The sequence below is a fragment of the Salvelinus namaycush genome, chromosome 13 (genome assembly GCF_016432855.1).
Source record: "Salvelinus namaycush isolate Seneca chromosome 13, SaNama_1.0, whole genome shotgun sequence".
Classification (NCBI taxonomy): Eukaryota; Metazoa; Chordata; class Actinopteri; order Salmoniformes; family Salmonidae; genus Salvelinus; species Salvelinus namaycush.
Window position 1 is genome coordinate 24,397,846 of NC_052319.1, and position 21,153 is coordinate 24,418,998.

Below are 21,153 nucleotides of genomic sequence, written 5' to 3' on the forward strand. Positions count from 1 at the left end.
GTGTAAACTCCCTCTGGCCCAACATTCTTACACCAATCCAACACTTTAAAATCAATGGGGAGGAGTGCGTGAGTGCACACTTCAGGGGAAAGGGGACAAATACACCTCTACTCTGTAAAGAAGCATGTCACGTGAAAGGTCAAGGGTCATCATGGTCACCCTGATGGAGTGTGCTGTACTGTGCTGTGTCTGGGCCCTGTGGGGGAGGGAAGGGGGGAGGATGAGGGAGGGTCAGAGATAGGGTCGGGGATAGCGGGAGAGATGAGAAGAGGCGGGGGAAGGAAGGGTGCAGCTCTAGCCCTGCAGTCCGGTGGCAGCGTCCCTAAGGCGGTCAGCTTCCTTTTCGAGGTCAGCGTCCTGTTGGCGGTCAGCGTCCCGTTGGCGGTCAGCTTCCTTTTCGAGGTCAGCGTCCCGTTGGCGGTCAGCGTCCCGTTGGCGGTAGTGGAACAGGCTGGTGGTGTCCAACTCGCTGGCATACTTTATGGCCTCAGCAAACAGCTTGACCACCTGAAGGGACCACAGGGAAAGGTTCAGGGATGGGGTCAATTCAATTTCAATTCAGGAAGTACTCCAATTCCAAATAATGCTTTTCTATGAGTAAAACTTGGAATTGCAGTTCACTTCCTGAATTGAAATGAAACTGACTCTGGAAAGGTGTCTCAATCTGTTTAAGAACATGATTGTCAGTTCAATTCTTGTAAGTACTGTAAGTTGCTTTGGATGTGTGTGTGTGAGCTTGCATGTGTCTCTGTATGTGTGTCCCTGCGTGTGTGTGTCTGTATGGCATGGAGTATGCATGTTTGTGTACCTGCATTTGTCCCTCTGTGTGTGTGTGTGTGTGTGTGTGTGTGTGTGTGTGTGTGTGTGTGTGTGTGTGTGTGTGTGTGTGTGTGTGTGTGTGTGTGTGTGTGTGTGTGTGTGTGCCTTGTCACTGTGTCTGTGTACCTGGTGGTTGGTGATGAGAGGCACCCCGTGGTCCACAGCCATCCTGCGGATCAGGAAATTGTCCCTGAGGAACTTGCTGTTGTTGTTGGGAAGGTTTATCACCAGGTCAATGTGGCCCTCGTTGATCAGCCTACACACATACACAGAGAAAGGTTACAGTGAACCGAGGAGAATAGGAGAGGAGAGAAAGGGAGAGGAAAAGAGAGGAGGAAATATGAGGAGAAGAGGAAAACAGGGCTGTGGATAAACAGACGAGGTAAAGCATCTAAAGATACCTTTATATCTGAAGCCTTTTGTCAGACAGAGACACATCAGGATGGAAGGCAAATGATAATATGGAGGGGACACAGATGACAACCACATTAAAACAAAGGTGACATCAAATCCTCTGTCCACAATCACACACACACACACACACACACACACACACACACACACACACACACACACACACACACACACACACACACACACACACACACACACACACACACACACACACACACACCTCTCTCCTGAGGCTGACAGCAGCACTGTGTAAGGAGGAGTAGTGTGTGTGTGTGTGCGCACTCCTCTTTGTTATATTTCATAATTCCTTATAATTCTGTGTAATTGGACTGTGTGTTCTGAGACATCATTCAGAGTTTAATCACACGCCAAATATATTATAGTGATGAAGCAGTAATAGCTGTAAGGAGTGAGATGTTAGCAAAATACTAGGGATGTGCATCTTTCCCTACCATCTAGATACTGTACATGGGCTCCGATACTATACATGATTGATACGTTTTAGCTTGAAACCATTTGTGGGATTCGGTTTGATTAGAGAACGAATCGTTGCGATTCAGTTTGATGCACTAACATTCGTTGCATAAACAAATTCAATTTCCAATCTAAATTAAAATCCTCTGCTGATTAGCTCATGAGTTGGGCCTCTCTGATCCGGATCTGTCTGAACGGACTTCTGTGTATGTGTGTGTGTGTGTGTGTAAATGATGCATGTCTATGGTGTATCTACTATTTTGGCACCTGAGCTGAGCCATAAGGGAAACTAGGCACCACCTCACTACCAATATCAGATTAGTGGGGGAACGTGTTTTTAGTCCCCCCACTTCGGTTCTGAAATCACCATCACCCACTAAATTAACTTGTCATTTTTGCAGATTAAGTGTTTGAGCTAGTAATGTATCAATATTTATCGTTTACAAATGAGCTATGACATAGCCAATTAATATATAGCACAACTTTGGATTTAACCCCCCCCCATCTCAAAATCGAATGCTTATGACCGTTGAAGTTTTTACGGAGTAACCTTATTTTTCCTCCCGCTTCAGCCATGCAGCGTGCCTCACAAAACACACACACACACACACACACACTTCAGCCGTGCAGCGTGCCTCACAAAACACACACACACACACACTTCAGCCGTGCAGCGTGCCTCACAAAACACACACACACACACACTTCAGCCGTGCAGCGTGCCTCACAAAACACACACACACTTCAGCCGTGCAGCGTGCCTCACAAAACACACACACACTTCAGCCGTGCAGCGTGCCTCACAAAACACACACACACACACACTTCAGCCGTGCAGCGTGCCTCACAAAACACACACACACTTCAGCCGTGCAGCGTGCCTCACAAAACACACACACACTTCAGCCGTGCAGCGTGCCTCACAAAACACACACACACACACACTTCAGCCGTGCAGCGTGCCTCACAAAACACACACACACTTCAGCCGTGCAGCGTGCCTCACAAAACACACACACACTTCAGCCGTGCAGCGTGCCTCACAAAACACAAACACACACACACTTCAGCCGTGCAGCGTGCCTCACAAAACACACACACACACACACTTCAGCCGTGCAGCGTGCCTCACAAAACACACACACACACACACTTCAGCCGTGCAGCGTGCCTCACAAAACACACACACACTTCAGCCGTGCAGCGTGCCTCACAAAACACACACACACTTCAGCCGTGCAGCGTGCCTCACAAAACACACACACACACACACACACTTCAGCCGTGCAGCGTGCCTCACAAAACACACACACACACACACACACTTCAGCCATGCAGCGTGCCTCACAAAACACACACACACACACACTTCAGCCGTGCAGCGTGCCTCACAAAACACACACACACACACACTTCAGCCGTGCAGCGTGCCTCACAAAACACACACACACACACACACACTTCAGCCGTGCAGCGTGCCTCACAAAACTTGATTGTTGTTCTTGTTATGAAAATATTAACTTTACCCTGTATATCTAAAAATGACCATAAACACTGATTGTTTAAAGCCAAACTACCTAAAAAACTATTGCTGTTGGTGAACCTGAACAAGCTAAGTAAAATCTATACTAAGTCCGTTCATCAGGTATAGCCAAATGTCTCCAATAGCTTACATTTATTCCGGTAACATACAATACAATACATACAACCGCACATAGATAACAATAACAACCTAGCAGATTTCATAGGTTGTCACTCAACTAATAAAGCCTAATATCGCGCAAGCCAATTTAGCATTTGAATGCTGAAGGTGCCGTGTAGATCAGGCCGCCAACCTCGCGTTGGTCAGTGTGTGAAGCTGGGCACAGTGCACAGTGGCCACGCACGCCTCCAACTCAATCATCAAGTTTGCAAACAACACAGTTTTAGGCCTGATTACAAACAATGACGAGACAGCCTACAGGGAGCAGGTGTGGGCCCTGGGAGTGTGGTGTCAGGAAAACGTCAACCAAACAAAGCTGATCGTGGACTTCAGGAAACAGCAGAGGGAGCACCCCCCTATCTACATTGACGGGACCGCAGTGGAGAAGATGGAAAGCTTAAAGTTCCTCGGCGTACACATCACTGACAAACTGAAATGGTCCACCCAAACAGACAGTGTGGATCTGGAGAAGTTCTGTATGGAGGAGTGGGCCAAAATCCCTGCTGCAGTGTGTGCAAACCTGGTCAAGAACTACAGGAAACGTATGATCTCTGTAATTGCAAACAAAGGTTTCTGTACCAAATATTAAGTTCTGCTTTTCTGATGTATCAAATACTTATGTGATGCAATAAAATGCAAATGAATTACTTAAAAATCATACAATGTGATTTTCTGGATTTTTGTTTTAGATTCCGTCTCTCACAGTTGAAGTGTACCTATGATAAAAAATTACAGACCTCTACATGCTTTGTAAGTAGGAAAACCTGCAAAATTGGCAGTGTATCAAATACTTGTTCTCCCCACTGTATGTATATTAGTGGGGCGGCAGGTAGCCTAGTGGTTACAGCACTGGACTAGTAACCGGAAGGTTGCAAGAGCAAATCCCCCGAGCTGACAAGGTAAAAATCTGTCATTCTGCCCCTGAACAAGGCAGTTAACCTACTGTTCCTAGGCCGTCATTGAAAATAAGAATTTGTTCTTAACTGACTTGCCTAGTTAAATGAAGATAAAAAAATAATATACTGTATTCTATTCTACTGTATCTTAGTCTATGCCGCTCCTGTCACGACTCCCGCTGAAGTCGGCTCCTCTCCTTGTTTGGGCGGCGCTCGGCGGTCGACGTCACCGGTCTTCTAGCCATCGCCGCTCCACCTTTCATTTTCCATTTGTTTTGTCTTGTTTTTCCGCACACCTGTTTTTACATTCCCTCATCACTCTACGTGTATATTATCCTCTGTTTCCCCCCATGTCTGTGTGTGTAATTGTTTGTTACGTGTCATGTGTGACGCTTCATGCTGGATTTTCGCCAGGTCTTGTTTGGAACCCGTGGTATTGTATGCTGTACATTATTTGTGTGACGAGTGCGCTATTTGCTTTTTGCCTTTGGCGGGAGTGTCGTTACGCCGTTGCGTCCGACTGTTTTCCTTCTGCCAAATAAAGTGTGCCTCTTCACTCATCTCTGCTCTCCTGCACCTGACTTCAGTTAGCCAGTTGCGCAAACTTTTGACAGCTCTGACATGGCTCGTCCAAATATTTATATATTCTTAATTCCATTCCTTTACTTTAGATTTGTACGTATTGTGTGTATTGTTGTGAAATTGCTAGATATTACTTGTTAGATATTACTGCATTGTTGGAGCAAGAAACACAAGCATTTCGCTACAACCACAATAACATCTGCTAAACACCAATAACATTTGATTTGATTGCCTGGGGTTGTACGGGATGCAAAATTACTTGTTGATCAATGACTGTCAACATAGTTACATGCTTAGTTCGACACTGAAGGAGATTACGCATCAGTTGTCACAAAAGATCCACATCAAACTAGACTGCAGTAGAGAGAGTCACGAGTTTTAAGTTCTTCGTTGTCCACATCACAGAGAACTTGTCATGGACCAACAATACCACCACTCTTGACAAGATGGCGCAACAGTGTCTCTACTTCCTAAGACGGCTAAGGAAATTTGGCACGCTGCCCCGGGTGTTCTCCAAATACTCCCGCTTCATCATCGAGAGCGTCCTGACCGGTTTCATCACAGCCTGGTACGGGAATTGCTCCGTTCACAACCGCAAGGCCCTCCAGTGGGTGGTGAAGACGGTCCAGTCCATCACTGAGACCGTGCTCCCACCCATCCAGGACATCTACTCAAAACGGTGCCCGAGGAGTGAAAACGGTGCCCGAGCAAAACGGTGCCCGAGCATCATCAAGGACCCCACACACCCCAGACACGTGGTGTTCTCCGTAATGCTGACAGTATTGGAGAATGAGGTCTGATACCAACAGGCTCAGAGACAGTTTCTATCTACAAGTCATCAGACTACTGAACACTTGAATTGGACTGACCACCTGCTCTGATTCTCCACACCTTAGCACACAGGCACTCATTCATGCACACACCCACACAGACATACACACACACACATATACATTCATACTACACACACACATCACAACTGCTGCTACCAGACTCTGTGTATACACTGTCCCCCCATTCCCCCTCTTCCCCAATACACATGTTAATATTGGACTAGAAATTGTACCATCCTGTATTATAATTATGCTAAAATGTTTATTCTATTGAAACATTTACTTTATGTTCGTATTCTTATCTTTTATTTCTTATTGTTGTTGCTTTGTTGAGAACTTGCAAGAAAGAATTTCATTGGATGATGTATACCATGCGTATCCTGTACATACGACTAATAAAACTTACTCTTTATCCCTCCCTCTATTCCAGACAGTCGCCCCTTGCCCTTATCCCCTCTCACCTGATAATACTGGGCAAGCTGGCGTCTCCTCCCTCCTGGCTGGGCCATGCCACAGGGGTGGCGGGCACGTCATTGGCAGAGAGCCAGGCCGAGGTGGCCTCTGTAGCAAAGAGCTGGAGGAGAGACCACACACACACACACACACAGAGGGAGAGAAGCAAATGTCAGTTTGTTCCTCTGTGTTGTGGTGGGTTGTTTTGGGTTGTGCATAGACTATCAGGTCGACTAGCCGTCTAACTCATGACTGAACTTCCAATAGGAGAGAAGCATTTTGCTACACCCGCAATAACATCTGCTAAACACGTGTATGCGACCAATAAAATTTGATTTGAAGAGTAGTAATTGAGAACGATCAGTAGTACTCACCTTAAAGCCTTCTTCATTCAGCTGGTGTGCTGTGGCTAAGAAGTTGGGCCGGAACGAATGCTGAGGGAGGTAAAAACCGAATCAGAATCACAAACTAAGCCCTGGTCAAAAAGTAGTGCACTACATAGGGAATAGGGTGCCATTTGGGACGCATCTGAGTCTCTGACCCTCGGTAGCCTTTGCTTTTGAACATCAATAGAGGAGAAACAGAAGAAACACCTCTCTAAGATTCAATCTGTACATTCTTTCCTCCTCTTCTCCTCTCTGTGAGCCAGATCAACAGCAGAGCTGTGTCATCACACTGTGTTAAACAGGACCAAGTAATCAGGTTTGTAGAGGCGTGTCAGATTCACAGCCATGTAGGCTGGTCATTAGGAGGGAAAGGTAGAAGAGAAACACAGCATCGGTCGCTAATTCTGATTTCACACCACCCTCCGCTCTGTCCCTAGTACCTGCAGACACAGATTTCACACCACCCTCCGCTCTGTTCCTAGTACCTGCAGACACAGATTTCACACCACCCTCCGCTCTGTCCCTAGTACCTGCAGACACAGATTTCACACTAGTGTCCACCCCTTGCTGAAGTCTTATTAGAGATGGACATGGACCATGACCCTTTAACAAACGCTTTCTTCATTCCTCTCTCTCCCCTCATCCTTCCATCTCTCGCCCTCTCTTGCAGGGTTTCCGTAAGCCGGTAATTGACGGCTTTTGGCCGATAAAATAAATGAAAAGTCGATAAATAAAATTGTAGCTGGCCAAATTGTCCGTAGCAGCATATCATACATCCCGATTTCGTGCTTCAGCACCATTTTCTCACTCCTTGTGCGATGCCTTATGCGCCTGCTGCTGATGATGGAGAGAGAGCAAGAGAGGAGCCTTGGGCTACTGTTTCTAGTGAAGATGGATGCCTTTTTCATTGAAGTAAAACAAAAACGGTTTAAACCAGTTTGCAAGTGTTTTGTTTCATTTTGTTTTCTTGGAAAATGTTTTCCAAATGTAATGTTGTGTTTGTTGCAATAAAATATCCTGCAGCCATTTTACAGGCGCAAGACACTAATCTGGACGCTTATAAGAAATCCCACTACGCCCTCAGAGGAACCATCAAACATTCAAAACGTCAATACAGGACCAAGATCGACACTTAATACACCGGCTCTGAAGCGCGTCAGATGTGGCAGGGTTTGCAAACTATCACGGATTACACAGTGAAATCCAGTCGCGAGCTGCCCAGTGACACGAGCCTACCAGACGAGCTAAATGCCTTCGATGCTCGCTTTGAGGCAAGCAACACTGAACCAACCATGCATGAGAGCACCAGCTGTTCCGGATGACTGTGTGATCACACTCTCCGTTGGCGACGTGAGTAAGACTTTTAAACAGGTTCACCAGCTGGCAAGTGTCTTCACTAACATTTTCACCCTTTCCCTGACTGAGTCTGTAATACCTACATGTTTCAAGAAGACCACCATAGTCCCTGTGCCCAAGAATGCTAAGATAACCTGTTTAAATGACTATCGCCCCGTAGCACTCACATCTGTAGCCATGAAAGGCTGGTCATTGCACACATCAACACAATCATCCCAGACACCCTGGGCCCACTCCAATTCAGATACCGCCCCAACAGACCCACTGATGACACAATCTCTATTGCACTCCGCAGTGACCTTTCCCACCTGGACAAAAGGAACACCTACATGAGAATACTTTCCATTGACTCCAGCTCAGCGTTCAAAACCATTGTTTCCTCCAAGCTCATCACTAAGCTAAGGACCCTGGGACTAAACATCTCCCTCTGCAACTGGATCCTGGACTTCCTGACGGGCCGCCCCCAGGTGGTGATGGTTAGGCAACAACACATCCGCCACACTGACCCTCAATGCGTGTGTGCTTAGTCCCCTCGTTTACCCATGACTGCGTGGCCGCGCAAGATGGCAACATTGCCAACGTGGTAGGTGGTAGGCCTGATCACCAACTACGATGAGAAAGCCTACAAGGAGGAGGTCAGACACCTGGCTGTGGTGCCAGGACAACAACTTCTGTCTCAACGTCAGCAAGACAAACGAGCTGATTGTGGACTACAGGAAACAGAGGGCCGAGCACACCCCTATTCACATCGATGGGGCTGTAGTGGAGTGGGTCGAGAGCTTCAAGTTCCTCGGTGTCCACATCACAAAGGACCTATCATGGTCCAAACACCATCATAGTCGTGAAGAGGGGATGACAATGCCTCTTCCCCTGCAGGAGGCTGAAAAGATTTGGCACTGGCCCTCAGATCTTCAAAAAGATATACAGCTACACCATTAAGAGCATGTTGACAGGCTGCATCACCGCTTGGTATCACTGCTTGGCATCTGACTGCAAGTCGCTACAGACGGTAGTGTGTACGCCCAGTACATCACTGCGGCCAAACTCCCTGCCATCCTGGACCTCTATACAAGGCGGTGTCAGAGGAAGGCCCTAAACATTTTTAAAGACTCCAGCCACCCAAGTCATCTCTCTGCTACCACACGACAAGCAGTACCGGAGTGCCAAGCCAGGGATCAAATGGCTTCTGAACAGCTTCTACCCCCAAGCCTTAAGACCGCTGAAAAGGTAATCAAATGGCTACCCTGACTATTTGCATTGACCCCCCCCCCCCCCCCCCTCTCTATACATTTTTTGCACTGGCTCTACGCACACTCACTGGACTGTAACCACACACTGACACTCCAACACACAGTCTACTGTCCCCTGGGCGCCGAAGACATGGATATCAATTAAGGCAGCCCCCCGCACCTCTCTGATTCAGAGGGGTTGGGTTAAATGCGGAGGACACATTTCAGTTGAATACATTGTTGGACAAATGACTAGGTATTCCCCTTTCCTTTACACTGCTGCTACTCTGTTTATTATCTATCCTGATTGCCTAGTCAGTTTTACTCCAGCCTATCATACAGTGGACTAGCGTGAAACGGTATACTGAAATTTCGGTACTTCTTCGATACTAGAAAGGTTGTTACTTTCGGTAATTCTGAATGTGTCTGACGGATCAAGCCGGTTGATCAGCACAGTGGACCCCTTATTATAGTGTGCACTGTGCCTGCTCCACTTACTCACTGCTAGCCTACACTGGGAGGCTGCATCATGTTAGGTCCCCTTACTCACTGCTAGCCTACACTGGGAGGCTGCATCATGTTAGGTCCCCTTACTCACTGCTAGCCTACACTGGGAGGCTGCATCATGTTAGGTCCCCTTACTCACTGCTAGCCTACACTGGGAGGCTGCATCATGTTAGGTCCACTTACTCACTGCTAGCCTACACTGGGAGGCTGCATCATGTTAGGTCCCCTTACTCACTGCTAGCCTACACTGGGAGGCTGCATCATGTTAGGTCCCCTTACTCACTGCTAGCCTACACTGGGAGGCTGCATCATGTTAGGTCCACTTACTCACTGCTAGCCTACACTGGGAGGCTGCATCATGTTAGGTCCCCTTACTCACTGCTAGCCTACACTGGGAGGCTGCATCATGTTAGGTCCACTTACTCACTGCTAGCCTACACTGGGAGGCTGCATCATGTTAGGTCCACTTACTCACTGCTAGCCTGCACTGGGAGGCTGCATCATGTTAGGTCCCCGGTAATGCTGCACAGAAGTTAACACAGTCTGGAATAATGTCCATTCAGGCTTTACAACGGAAGATGATACCGGTGCCTTCCAGCTTGTAGACTAACTTTCCTTGCTAGCTGACAGCTAAAGCTAACATCAATTCACTACCCTAGTACTTTGTTTGTGATAATATACAAACAATAACGCATAACATGTTGATTTCAAAGCTAATTGCCAACAAAAACTTTATTAATTCCCTTATTTGGTCACTCTCACGTTTCTCCCAAAGTTGATCCTATTATCATTATTTTGATTTCACCTTTATTTAACTAGGCAATTGTGCACCGCCCTATGGGACTCCCAACCACGGCCGGTTGTGATACAGCCTGGAATCGAACTAGGGTCTGTAGTGACGCCTCTAGCAAAGAGATGCTGAGCCAATCGGGAGCCTTAATTATTAGCCTCAGCGAATAGACTGCCTCGTGAATGACGTCATTACTGGTTTTATCTGAAAACAATCTCAGACTGCGATGTCTTCCTAGCAGCAGACAGTTGCAGCAAACTCAAACTAACATTGAAATACAATGTAGCGTGTGAACTAAATTATATACAGTGCCCTCCGTAATTATTGGGACGGTAAAGCATTTTTTCTACTTTTTGTTCTAAGTTACAGATGCACAAATATCATACCCCCAAGACATGCTAACCTCTCACCATTCCAATAACAGGGGAGGATAGCATGTTTTTGGGGGGTATGATACACTACATGACCAAAAGTATGTGGACACCTGCTTGTCAAACATCTCATTCCAAAATCAGGGGCATTATATGGAGTTGGTCCCCCCTTTGCTCCACTCTTCTGGGAAGGTTTTGCACTAGATGTTGGAACATTGCTGTGGGGACTTGCCTCCATTCAGCCACAAGAGCATTAGTGAGGTCGGGCACTGATGTTGGGCGATTAGGCCTGGCTCGCAGTCGGCATTCCGATTCATCCCAAAGGTGTTCAATCGAGTTGAGGTCAGGGATCTGTGCAGGCCAGTCAAGTTCTTCCACATTGATCTCGACAAACCATTTCTGTATGGACCTCACTTTGTGCACGGGGGCATTGTCATGCTGAAACAGGAAAGGGCCTTCCCTAAACTGTTGCCACAAAGTTGGAAGCACCGAACTGTCTAGAATGTCATTGTATACCGTAGCGTTAAAATCTCCCTTCAATGGAACTAAGGGGCCTAGCCAGAACCATGAAAAACAACCCCAGACCATTATTCCTCCTCCACCAAACTTTACAGTTTGCACTATGCATTGGGGCAGGCATCTACTGGCATCTGCCAAACCCAGATTAGTCTGTTGGACTGCCAGATGGTGAAGCGTGATTCATCACTCCAGAGATCACGTTTCCACTGCTCCAGAGTCCAATGGTGGCGAGCTTTACACCACTCCAGCTGACTCTTGACATTGCGCATTGTAATCTTAGGCTTGTGTGCGGCTGCTCGGTCATGGAAACCCATTTCACAAAGCTCCCAACGAACAGTTATTGTGTGGACGTTGCTTCCAGAGGCAGTTTGGAACTCGGTAGTGAGTGTTGCAACCCGAGGACAGACAATTTTTATGCTCTACGCACTTCAGTGGTCAGGTTCTGTGAGCTTGTGTGGCCTACCACTTCGCGGCTGAGCCGTTGCTGCTCCTAGACGTTTCTACTTCACAATAACAGCAATTAGAGTTGACCGGGGCAGCTCTAGCAGGGCAGAAATTTGACGAACTGACTTTTTGGAAAGGTGGCATCCTATGACGGTGCCACGTTGAAAGTCACTGAGCTCTTCATTAAGGCCATTCTACTGCCAATGTTTGTCTATGGAGATTGCATGGCTGTGTGCTCGATTTTATATACCTGTCAGCAACGGGTGTGGTTGAAATAGCCAAATCCACAAATTTGAAGGAGTGTCCACATACTTTTGTATATATAATGTATTTGTGCATCTAACTTTCTCAGTCATCATAATTCATGATTCATTCAGAATTATCCGTAATCATTGTAGCGTCCACATTCATGTAGTAGTGTTTAGAAACACATTGCATGCTTATTTACAATAAAAGTGACTCCAAAATGACATTAATTTCTACTGAGAGCAAAATAATCTGAAACACAACCAAAACAAACAGCGAATATATCCAACAAGTTTGTACAGTCACAAGCTTAATGTGGTCATTGCGTGCTATGAATATGGGACCAAATAGCTAACTTTTTACTACTTTAATACACATCAGTACATTTTTGCCAATACTTTTGCTCCTCTAAAATGGTTCCCCTGATATGAATGAAAATTCAAATTAAAGCTGACAGTCTGCACTTTAACCTCATAGTTATTCTTTGATTTCAAATCAAAACTTTTGAAGTATAGAGTAAAAATAAGAAAAAATGCTTTACTGTCCCAATTACTACGGAGGGCACTGTAACTGGCCAAGAAACACGAGGACAAAGTCACACTTTAGTAGCCTTTCTAGTCAATTTGACCAAACCTCTACGTGTGGCTTTGCTCTGTGTGACCACCCGCCAACGTGGCTGGTGAAATAGACATTCTTACCCGCCAATGTAAAAATATACCCAATTTGGCAGGTGTTCATTTCTAACCCTGACTATAGTGGATCACTAAGCCTATAGGCCTATGCATGCAATGTGCTGATGCATTTAGTGCTCAAATCTCCGACAGCTGAACTGTGAGGTGGACAATTATCGTTTTAGGAAAGTAATATCCCTAGTTTATTGATGCCGTTGTCTGCGTGGGTGGACACCCCAATGGGTTACGCACCCAAAGCATATGGATGACTGGTCCATTTCTCAACTGTCCGGCCTTCCCGGCCACTTGTCCGGCCCCAAATTCTCCTAATGGAAACCCTGCTCTCCGGGTGGGTGAAGAGAATCCAGTGGTCATTTGGACATCAGTAAGTTCCATAGTGGCGAGGCGGAGGAGAGGAGGATAAAAGGATGGGACATGACATTGGTACTGTCAGATCTTTAAGCAGCACCAAGGCCTCCTGGAGTACTAGTAGCACCGGGAATTGCCAGGGACCTCACGATACGATATTACCACCATACTTTGGTGCCGATACGATATGTATTGCGATTCTCACAATTCTATATTGTGATTGAATACTGTGATTTTAGTGCGATTCGCTGTTCTAAACATATTAATCACCATGTCTGCTGCAGAGGGACAAGAGAGAGCCATGAGCAAAATGTTGATCAGTAATGGAAATAAAAGTACTGAAAACAAATTGGCTCCCTATTTAAAAAGAAGATGGGAAACAAGCTATGAAGAAAATACTGTTTTGGTGCAAGTGCAGCCAACTAGCACAAAAATTATATTGCGATAGTCAAAACTATACGATATATCGTCAAAAATAATATCCTGATATGTAACTGTATCGATTTTCTTTCCCCATTACTAGGTACTAGGCCTTCATAGTGCTAGACATATTCTCCTGGTGGGTAGCAGGCCTTCATAGTGCTAGACATATTCTCCTGGTGGGTAGCAGGCCTTCATAACGCAAGACATATTCTCCTGGTGGGTAGCAGGCCTTCATAGCGCTAGACATATTCTCCTGGTGGGTAGCAGGCCTTCATAACGCAAGACATATTCTCCTGGTGGGTAGCAGGCCTTCATAGTGCTAGACATATTCTCCTGGTGGGTAGCAAGCCTTCATAGTGCTAGACATTCTCCTGGTGGGTAGCAGGCCTTCATAGTGCTAGACATATTCTCCTGGTGGGTAGCAGGCCTTCATAGTGCTAGACATATTCTCCTGGTGGGTAGCAAGCCTTCATAGTGCTAGACATATTCTCCTGGTGGGTAGCAGGCCTTCATAACGCAAGACATATTCTCCTGGTGGGTAGCAGGCCTTCATAGTGCTAGACATATTCTCCTGGTGGGTAGCAGGCCTTCATAGTGCTAGACATATTCTCCTGGTGGGTAGCAGGCCTTCATAGTGCTAGACATATTCTCCTGGTGGGTAGCAGGCCTTCATAGTGCTAGACATATTCTCCTGGTGGGTAGCAGGCCTTCATAGTGCTAGACATATTCTCCTGGTGGGTAGCAGGCCTTCATAGTGCTAGACATATTCTCCTGGTGGGTAGCAGGCCTTCATAGCGCTAGACATATTCTCCTGGTGGGTAGCAGGCCTTCATAGTGCTAGACATATTCTCCTGGTGGGTAGCAGGCCTTCATAGTGCTAGACATATTCTCCTGGTGGGTAGCAGGCCTTCATAACGCAAGACATATTCTCCTGGTGGGTAGCAGGACTTCATAGTGCTAGACATATTCTCCTGGTGGGTAGCAGGCCTTCATAGTGCTAGACATATTCTCCTGGTGGGTAGCAGGCCTTCATAACGCAAGACATATTCTCCTGGTGGGTAGCAGGCCTTCATAGTGCTAGACATATTCTCCTGGTGGGTAGCAGGCCTTCATAGCGCTAGACATATTCTCCTGGTGGGTAGCAGGCCTTCATAGTGCTAGACATATTCTCCTGGTGGGTAGCAGGCCTTCATAGTGCTAGACATATTCTCCTGGTGGGTAGCAGGCCTTCATAACGCAAGACATATTCTCCTGGTGGGTAGCAGGCCTTCATAGTGCTAGACATATTCTCCTGGTGGGTAGCAGGCCTTCATAGTGCTAGACATATTCTCCTGGTGGGTAGCAGGCCTTCATAGTGCTAGACATATTCTCCTGGTGGGTAGCAGGCCTTCATAACGCAAGACATATTCTCCTGGTGGGTAGCAGGCCTTCATAGTGCTAGACATATTCTCCTGGTGGGTAGCAGGCCTTCATAGTGCTAGACATATTCTCCTGGTGGGTAGCAGGCCTTCATAGTGCTAGACATATTCTCCTGGTGGGTACCAGGCCTTCATAGTGCTAGACATATTCTCCCATCAGACCTGCACTGAGCACTTGTGACATGTGGAGCTGAATGCCATGATGAGAAATAACCACTGTCAACTTTCATCTGGCCCTCAAAGGACTTCCTCACACACAGACAGTCTGTCACCGGAGACAGGGAGAACGAGTGAGAGGAGAGGGGGGAGAGGGGGAGAGAAGGGAGGAGGAAGAAAGGGAGGGAAAAGAGAAGGAGAGAGTGAAAGGACAGGAAGGAGAAAGAGATGGAGAGAAGAAGAGTCTGTCACCAGAGAGAGGGAGGAAACAGGGAGGAAGAGAGAGAGGACAGGGGGGAGAGTAAGAGAGGGGAGGAGGGAAAGAGGGAAAAGAGAAGGAGAGTGAAAGGAGAGGAGGGAGAAAGAGAGGAAGAGCGAGAGGGGGGAAGAGCGAGAGGGGGGAAAATGTAGAGGGGGCGAGAGGGAGGGCGAAGGAAGAGAGGAGGATGTGGTGACTCTACAGAGCTCCTAATGCCCTGTTTATCCATATCTCTCTCTACCTGATGAAAACATAGACACAGAAGACTTTATAAACAAGACCTTCCTCTCTCAATACAAGACCTCTATGTAAGTATCTGATGTACACACAGGCACAGACATACACACTTTTAACTTTCCATCAGAAGTGCTGTCGCAGCCATGGGAGACCAGTCCTTGGATCGATGATCATTTATGATATGAATGCATCAGCCTTTTACAGATCCTGCTATTCAGCTTTAGTGTGGCTAGCTAGGAGCAGGCCTGAGGCACTCATTCATAACCCCACTGACTGGCTCGTTGAGGAGCGCTAGCTACATATTACACATGAACACTACATTAATCTTACTAGCTGCACACGCATGGCTGTTTCTGACACACATGAGAAACAGCAACCTTTTTAAACTGCGTCCCACATGGCACCCTATTTCATATATGGTGCACTTCTTTTGACCAGTATAATAGGGCTCTGGTCAAAAGTAGTGCACTATATAAGGAATAGGGTGTAATTTGGGACGCACATCTTTTTAACCGCTTTTGTCTACTCTGTTTTAGTATCTGTCATGTACCTGAAAACAGCTTTTTACAGAGCAAAGGATTTTGGAAAGAAACTTGGGAAAAAAAAAAAATCCTGACAATTGTGAGATTATGGATTAAACAATTTGAGAGTGTTTGAAAAAGGGAAGTGTCAGTGGACTGAGGCTTGTTAACCCTGATGTGTACTCTCTTGAACCACACACACACAGACCTGGATCCCGATGAGGATGCCTTTTGTAGGCAGCTTGAAGCCAGTGGATAGCATAGCCTTGAGGAAGGCAGAGTAGATGTTTGGTCCAAAACAAGCCACCTGCAAGGAGGGAGACAGACACCTGTTAAGTGTATATATATGTGTGTGTGTGTGTGCATGTACATACATGTGTGTGCGAGCGCGTATGTGTGCGTACATGTGTAATCTGTGTGTGTGTGTGTGTGTCTGTGTAATGTATGTGTCTGTGTAATGTATGTGTATGCGTGCTAGTGCCTATATACACTGCTCAAAAAAATAAAGGGAACACTAAAATACATCCTAGATCTGAATGAATGAAATATTCTTATTAAATACTTTTTTCTTTACATAGTTGAATGTACTGACAACAAAATCACACAAAAATGATCAATGGAAATCAAATTTATCAACCCATGGAGGTCTGGATTTGGAGTCACACTCAAAATTAAAGTGGAAAACCACACTACAGGCTGATCCAACTTTGATGTAATGTCCTTAAAACAAGTCAAAATGAGGCTCAGTAGTGTTGGCCTCCACGTGCCTGTATGACCTCCCTACAACGCCTGGGCATGCTCCTGCCAACTCCTGGATAGTCTGTGGTGCAACGTGGCGTTGGTGGATGGAGCGAGACATGATGTCCCAGATGTGCTCAATTGGATTCAGGTCTGGGGAACGGGCGGGCCAGTCCATAGCATCAATGCCTTCCTCTTGCAGGAACTGCTGACACACTCCAGCCACATGAGCTCTAGCATTGTCTTGCATTAGGAGGAACCCAGGGCCAACCGCACCAGCATATGGTCTCACAAGGGGTCTGAGGATCTCATCTCGGTACCTAATGGCAGTCAGGCTACCTCTGGCGAGCACATGGAGGGCTGTGCGGCCCCCCAAAGAAATGCCACCCCACACCATGACTGACCCACCGCCAAACCGGTCATGCTGGAGGATGTTGCAGGCAGCAGAACGTTCTCCACGGCGTCTCCAGACTCTGTCACGTCTGTCACATGTGCTCAGTGTGAACCTGCTTTCATCTGTGAAGAGCACAGGGCGCCAGTGGCGAATTTGCCAATCTTGGTGTTCTCTGGCAAATGCCAAACGTCCTGCACGGTGTTGGGCTGTAAGCACAACCCCCACCTGTGGATGTCGGGCCCTCATACCACCCTCATGGAGTCTGTTTCTGACCGTTTGAGCAGACACATGCACATTTGTGGCCTGCTGGAGGTCATTTTGCAGGGCTCTAGCAGTGCTTCTCCTGCTCCTCCTTGCACAAAGGTGGAGGTAGCGGTCCTGCTGCTGGGTTGTTGCCCTTCTACGGCCTCCTCCACGTCTCCTGATGTACTGGCCTGTCTCCTGGTAGCGCCTCCATGCTCTGGACACTACGCTGACAGACACAGCAAACCTTCTTGCCACAGCTCGCATTGATGTGCCATCCTGGATGAGCTGCACTACCTGAGCCACTTGTGTGGGTTGTAGACTCCGTCTCATGCTACCACTAGAGTGAAAGCACCGCCAGCATTCAAAAGTCACCAAAACATCAGCCAGGAAGCATAGGAACTGAGAAGTGGTCTGTGGTCACCACCTGCAGAACCACTCCTTTATTGGGGGTGTCTTGCTAATTGCCTATAATTTCCACCTGTTGTCTATTCCATTTGTACAACAGCATGTGAAATTTATTGTCAATCAGTGTTGCTTCCTAAGTGGACAGTTTGATTTCACAGAAGTGAGATTGACTTGGAGTTACATTGTGTTGTTTAAGTGTTCCCTTTATTTTTTTGAGCAGTGTATGTGTGTGTTTGTTTATACATGGTTGTTTGTGTGTGTGTTTGTGTGTGTGTGTGTGTGTGTGTGTGTGTGTGTGTGTGTGTGTGTGTGTGTGTGTGTGTGTGTGTGTGTGTGTGTGTGTGTGTGTGTGTGTGTGTGTGTGTGTGTGTGTGTGTGCACGCACGCACACCTCTCCTGTGGAAGCCATTTCACAGCGCAGGACTGGGTCGGCATCACGAAGGCGAGGCCAGGAGAACATAGGAGCCTATCACAGAGAAGATACAGACAGACCATTTTGGTATTTTAACCTGTCGAGCTCAGTGGTGGAGACCTTCCCCAATCCTAATCTTAACCATTAGTGGGGGAAATGCTAAACTGACCCAAGATCAGTGTCTCGGGGCAACTTCACCCTATATTGTGACTGGAAGAATGGAATGGATGGAAAGGTATCAAACGTGTTCAGTGTAACCTAAAGTATAAGCATTACTGAAAAAAGCAGTGCAAACTTTTCTTCTGCAATCACATATGTTCTGGTGATTTAAATCCTTATATCAGCATTATAATACCTTTTTAATGGTGTTAAAGGATGTGTCTACAGAAAGCTATTGATAAAAAGACATGTGGCTTTGGTTGGAAATTCAATCACACTTTGCTACACTCAACAACCAAGAGGAAATGGAGCATCAGGACTAGTGCTTCAAATCAAACAGGTTTTGTGACAAGGCTGCCATCTAGAGGTGGAAAATCTCTCAAACCCCCAGATCAACCATGTTGTACATGTCATGGCTGGGATCTAAACCCCGGTCTCCCGCTCGGGATGCCAACATCTTTACCACTTGGCCAAGAGGGTATTCCCTCTCAACCAGTGTCGTTGTCAACTGATGGTTATTCAAAGTTACGGTTGCTGAATCTTTGTAGTGACTGCACCAAAAAAAAAAAGAGAAAGAGAGAAAGAGAAAGAGAGAGAGAGAGAGCGAGAGAGACTTGTCATACCCTCAACTCTGACGTAAATGTAAGAAGTTAGAGCTTGGCTCACGTATAGACAGCAGACTAGACTATTCACTACTGTTTAATATTCTCTTCTACGCAAGCCTGGATAAAGTTACAGCCTTGAACCTTGAGAAGTTACAGAGAGGAGAGGAGACAGGGATTATACCTGGCCCATTGCCCCCTCCCTCCTCCCAACCACAGCTATTGTGCTGCCTCTCCTTTGTAATTACAACAGGAAATTACTTTGGGAGAAAACAGCGTTCAAGCACCAGCTGGCTGGCTGACTCCACACTCACACACCACTCACACATTTCAATCTACCAGTAACAGTTTAGTTAGTCACTGCCATAACCAGGGCCTAAAATTAAGACCCGCCAAATGCGGGTATATTTTTGCCACTGGCGGGTAAGAATGTCTAATTCACCAGCCACGTTGGAGGGTGGTCAGACTCAGGGCTTTACAGTGCGAGCATTTCATAAAAAGTCAATATCAACATCTGGGATTTTTTATTTCAGCTCATGAAACATGGGACCAACACTTTACATGTTGTGTTGATATTTTTGTTCAGTATTCTAAAGTTAGACTTTATCCTTGAGTTTCTTGGCTATTTACATTGTTTTGTTTACAAGTTAGGTTGTTTTTAAATGTTTGAGTATGCTTCCACTGCTATCGAAGAGATGTCGTCGGCCTCTACTAGTCAAGATTCTCAAAAGGCACAGTGACCACTCGAGTGGCCCCGTTACCACGTTGTCGTGACGTGACTATCATTAATCTGATGACTGTTATTTATTGAATCAAACTAACTATGTTTAATTGTTACTCGATTATATTAATCATGTAACAATTAACTCATTAGGAATTTGGGGCACCACGGGAAAAGTTGTTTAACGAGTTACTACCTCCTGACTTAAACTCTAAAGATATCTGTATATCTCTTACATCAATAATAGTCAATTATTAATTATTACCTCATCAGTCTTATTCTGAATGTCGCATAATCCGTGGACCCGCAAGAACCCTAGCCCTTTTGAATATTCAGTACTACACAAATTGATTTAATTATTTATTTATTAACTAAATAATAACACAGAATACCATACACACTTACATGAGATAAAAGTCCCTAGTGGACTGACACGATATGACGGCTTGTTACACAATGGAAAGGCGGTGGGGAAAGATAAAGTGAGGGAGAGACAACTTATCGTACATACATTTGGAAACTACGGTCAGAGTAACCAGAATACTTAGCCCCCTAACCACTGCTCATTCAGATTAGAAATGCAATATATATTTACGCATAGATGTCGTTCTCTGTCGTCTCTCTGTTGAAACCAATCGATCCGTCTATGGGTAGTGGCTCAATATAAGGCTCTGGTTGTCTACCAGAGGTCACAATGTCTTTCTTAGTTGTAGAGCTTCTCTGGTCTTAGAGTGTTCGTTAGAAAAGATAGTTCAGACGTACCAACAGTTGTATCAGTGGGGATTGTCTTCCTTCCTCCCTCGTGTCTTTAGTCAAAGTTCTAGGACCACTTTTTCATGCACAGCTGCAGACTGTTAATGTTCTGGTCTAGTCTACCTTCTTCACTCATGTTGAGAGTTTCTAACCATTTCGCTGGTCTGTAGAGTTTAAACCATTTTCAGCTGTGTAGCCACTGCTCCACGCTATCTGGTGTCAGTACAACGTTTCTAACCATTTCGTAACATTCAGCACGCGCTGTACGTCGGCTGGTCTGTAGAGTTTAAACCATTTTCAGCTGTGTAGCCACTGCTCCACACAGTCTGGCGTCAGTACAACGTTTCTAACCATTTCGTAACATTCAGCACGGGCTGTACGTCGGCTGGTCTGTAGAGTTTAAACCATTTTCAGCTGTGTAGCCACTGGTCCACGCAGTCTGGCGTCAAGACAACGTTTCTAACCATTTCAACGTGTAGCCACCTCTCCATGCTTTCTGGTCTGTATGTTAATTCTTAGCGAGTCCTTTAAAGCACTCTGGCCAAAGGGACATTCTGAACTCTGAGCTCACTTGGGCGTGGCTACTGACTGGGCACAAGTTTATAAAATAAAATAAACTCATTTAGAAGGCTAAAATCACATTGCTGT

The 21,153-nt window shown here is 46.2% G+C and overlaps 1 protein-coding gene across 1 annotated transcript in view; it reads right to left on the minus strand.

Annotated features, from left to right (window-relative positions):
- Positions 1–294: 294 nt before the first annotated feature.
- Positions 295–21,153, minus strand: part of cps1 (carbamoyl-phosphate synthase 1, mitochondrial) — a 90,713-nt gene continuing 69,854 nt past the window's right edge. Inside the window, exons 33-38 of the mRNA XM_039006527.1 lie at positions 18,250–18,324; positions 16,284–16,382; positions 6,548–6,607; positions 6,182–6,294; positions 946–1,075; positions 295–507 (exon numbers count right to left, since the gene is read on the minus strand). Coding sequence (XP_038862455.1) covers positions 295–507; positions 946–1,075; positions 6,182–6,294; positions 6,548–6,607; positions 16,284–16,382; positions 18,250–18,324 — 690 coding nt within the window. The remainder of the gene's footprint in view (positions 508–945; positions 1,076–6,181; positions 6,295–6,547; positions 6,608–16,283; positions 16,383–18,249; positions 18,325–21,153) is intronic.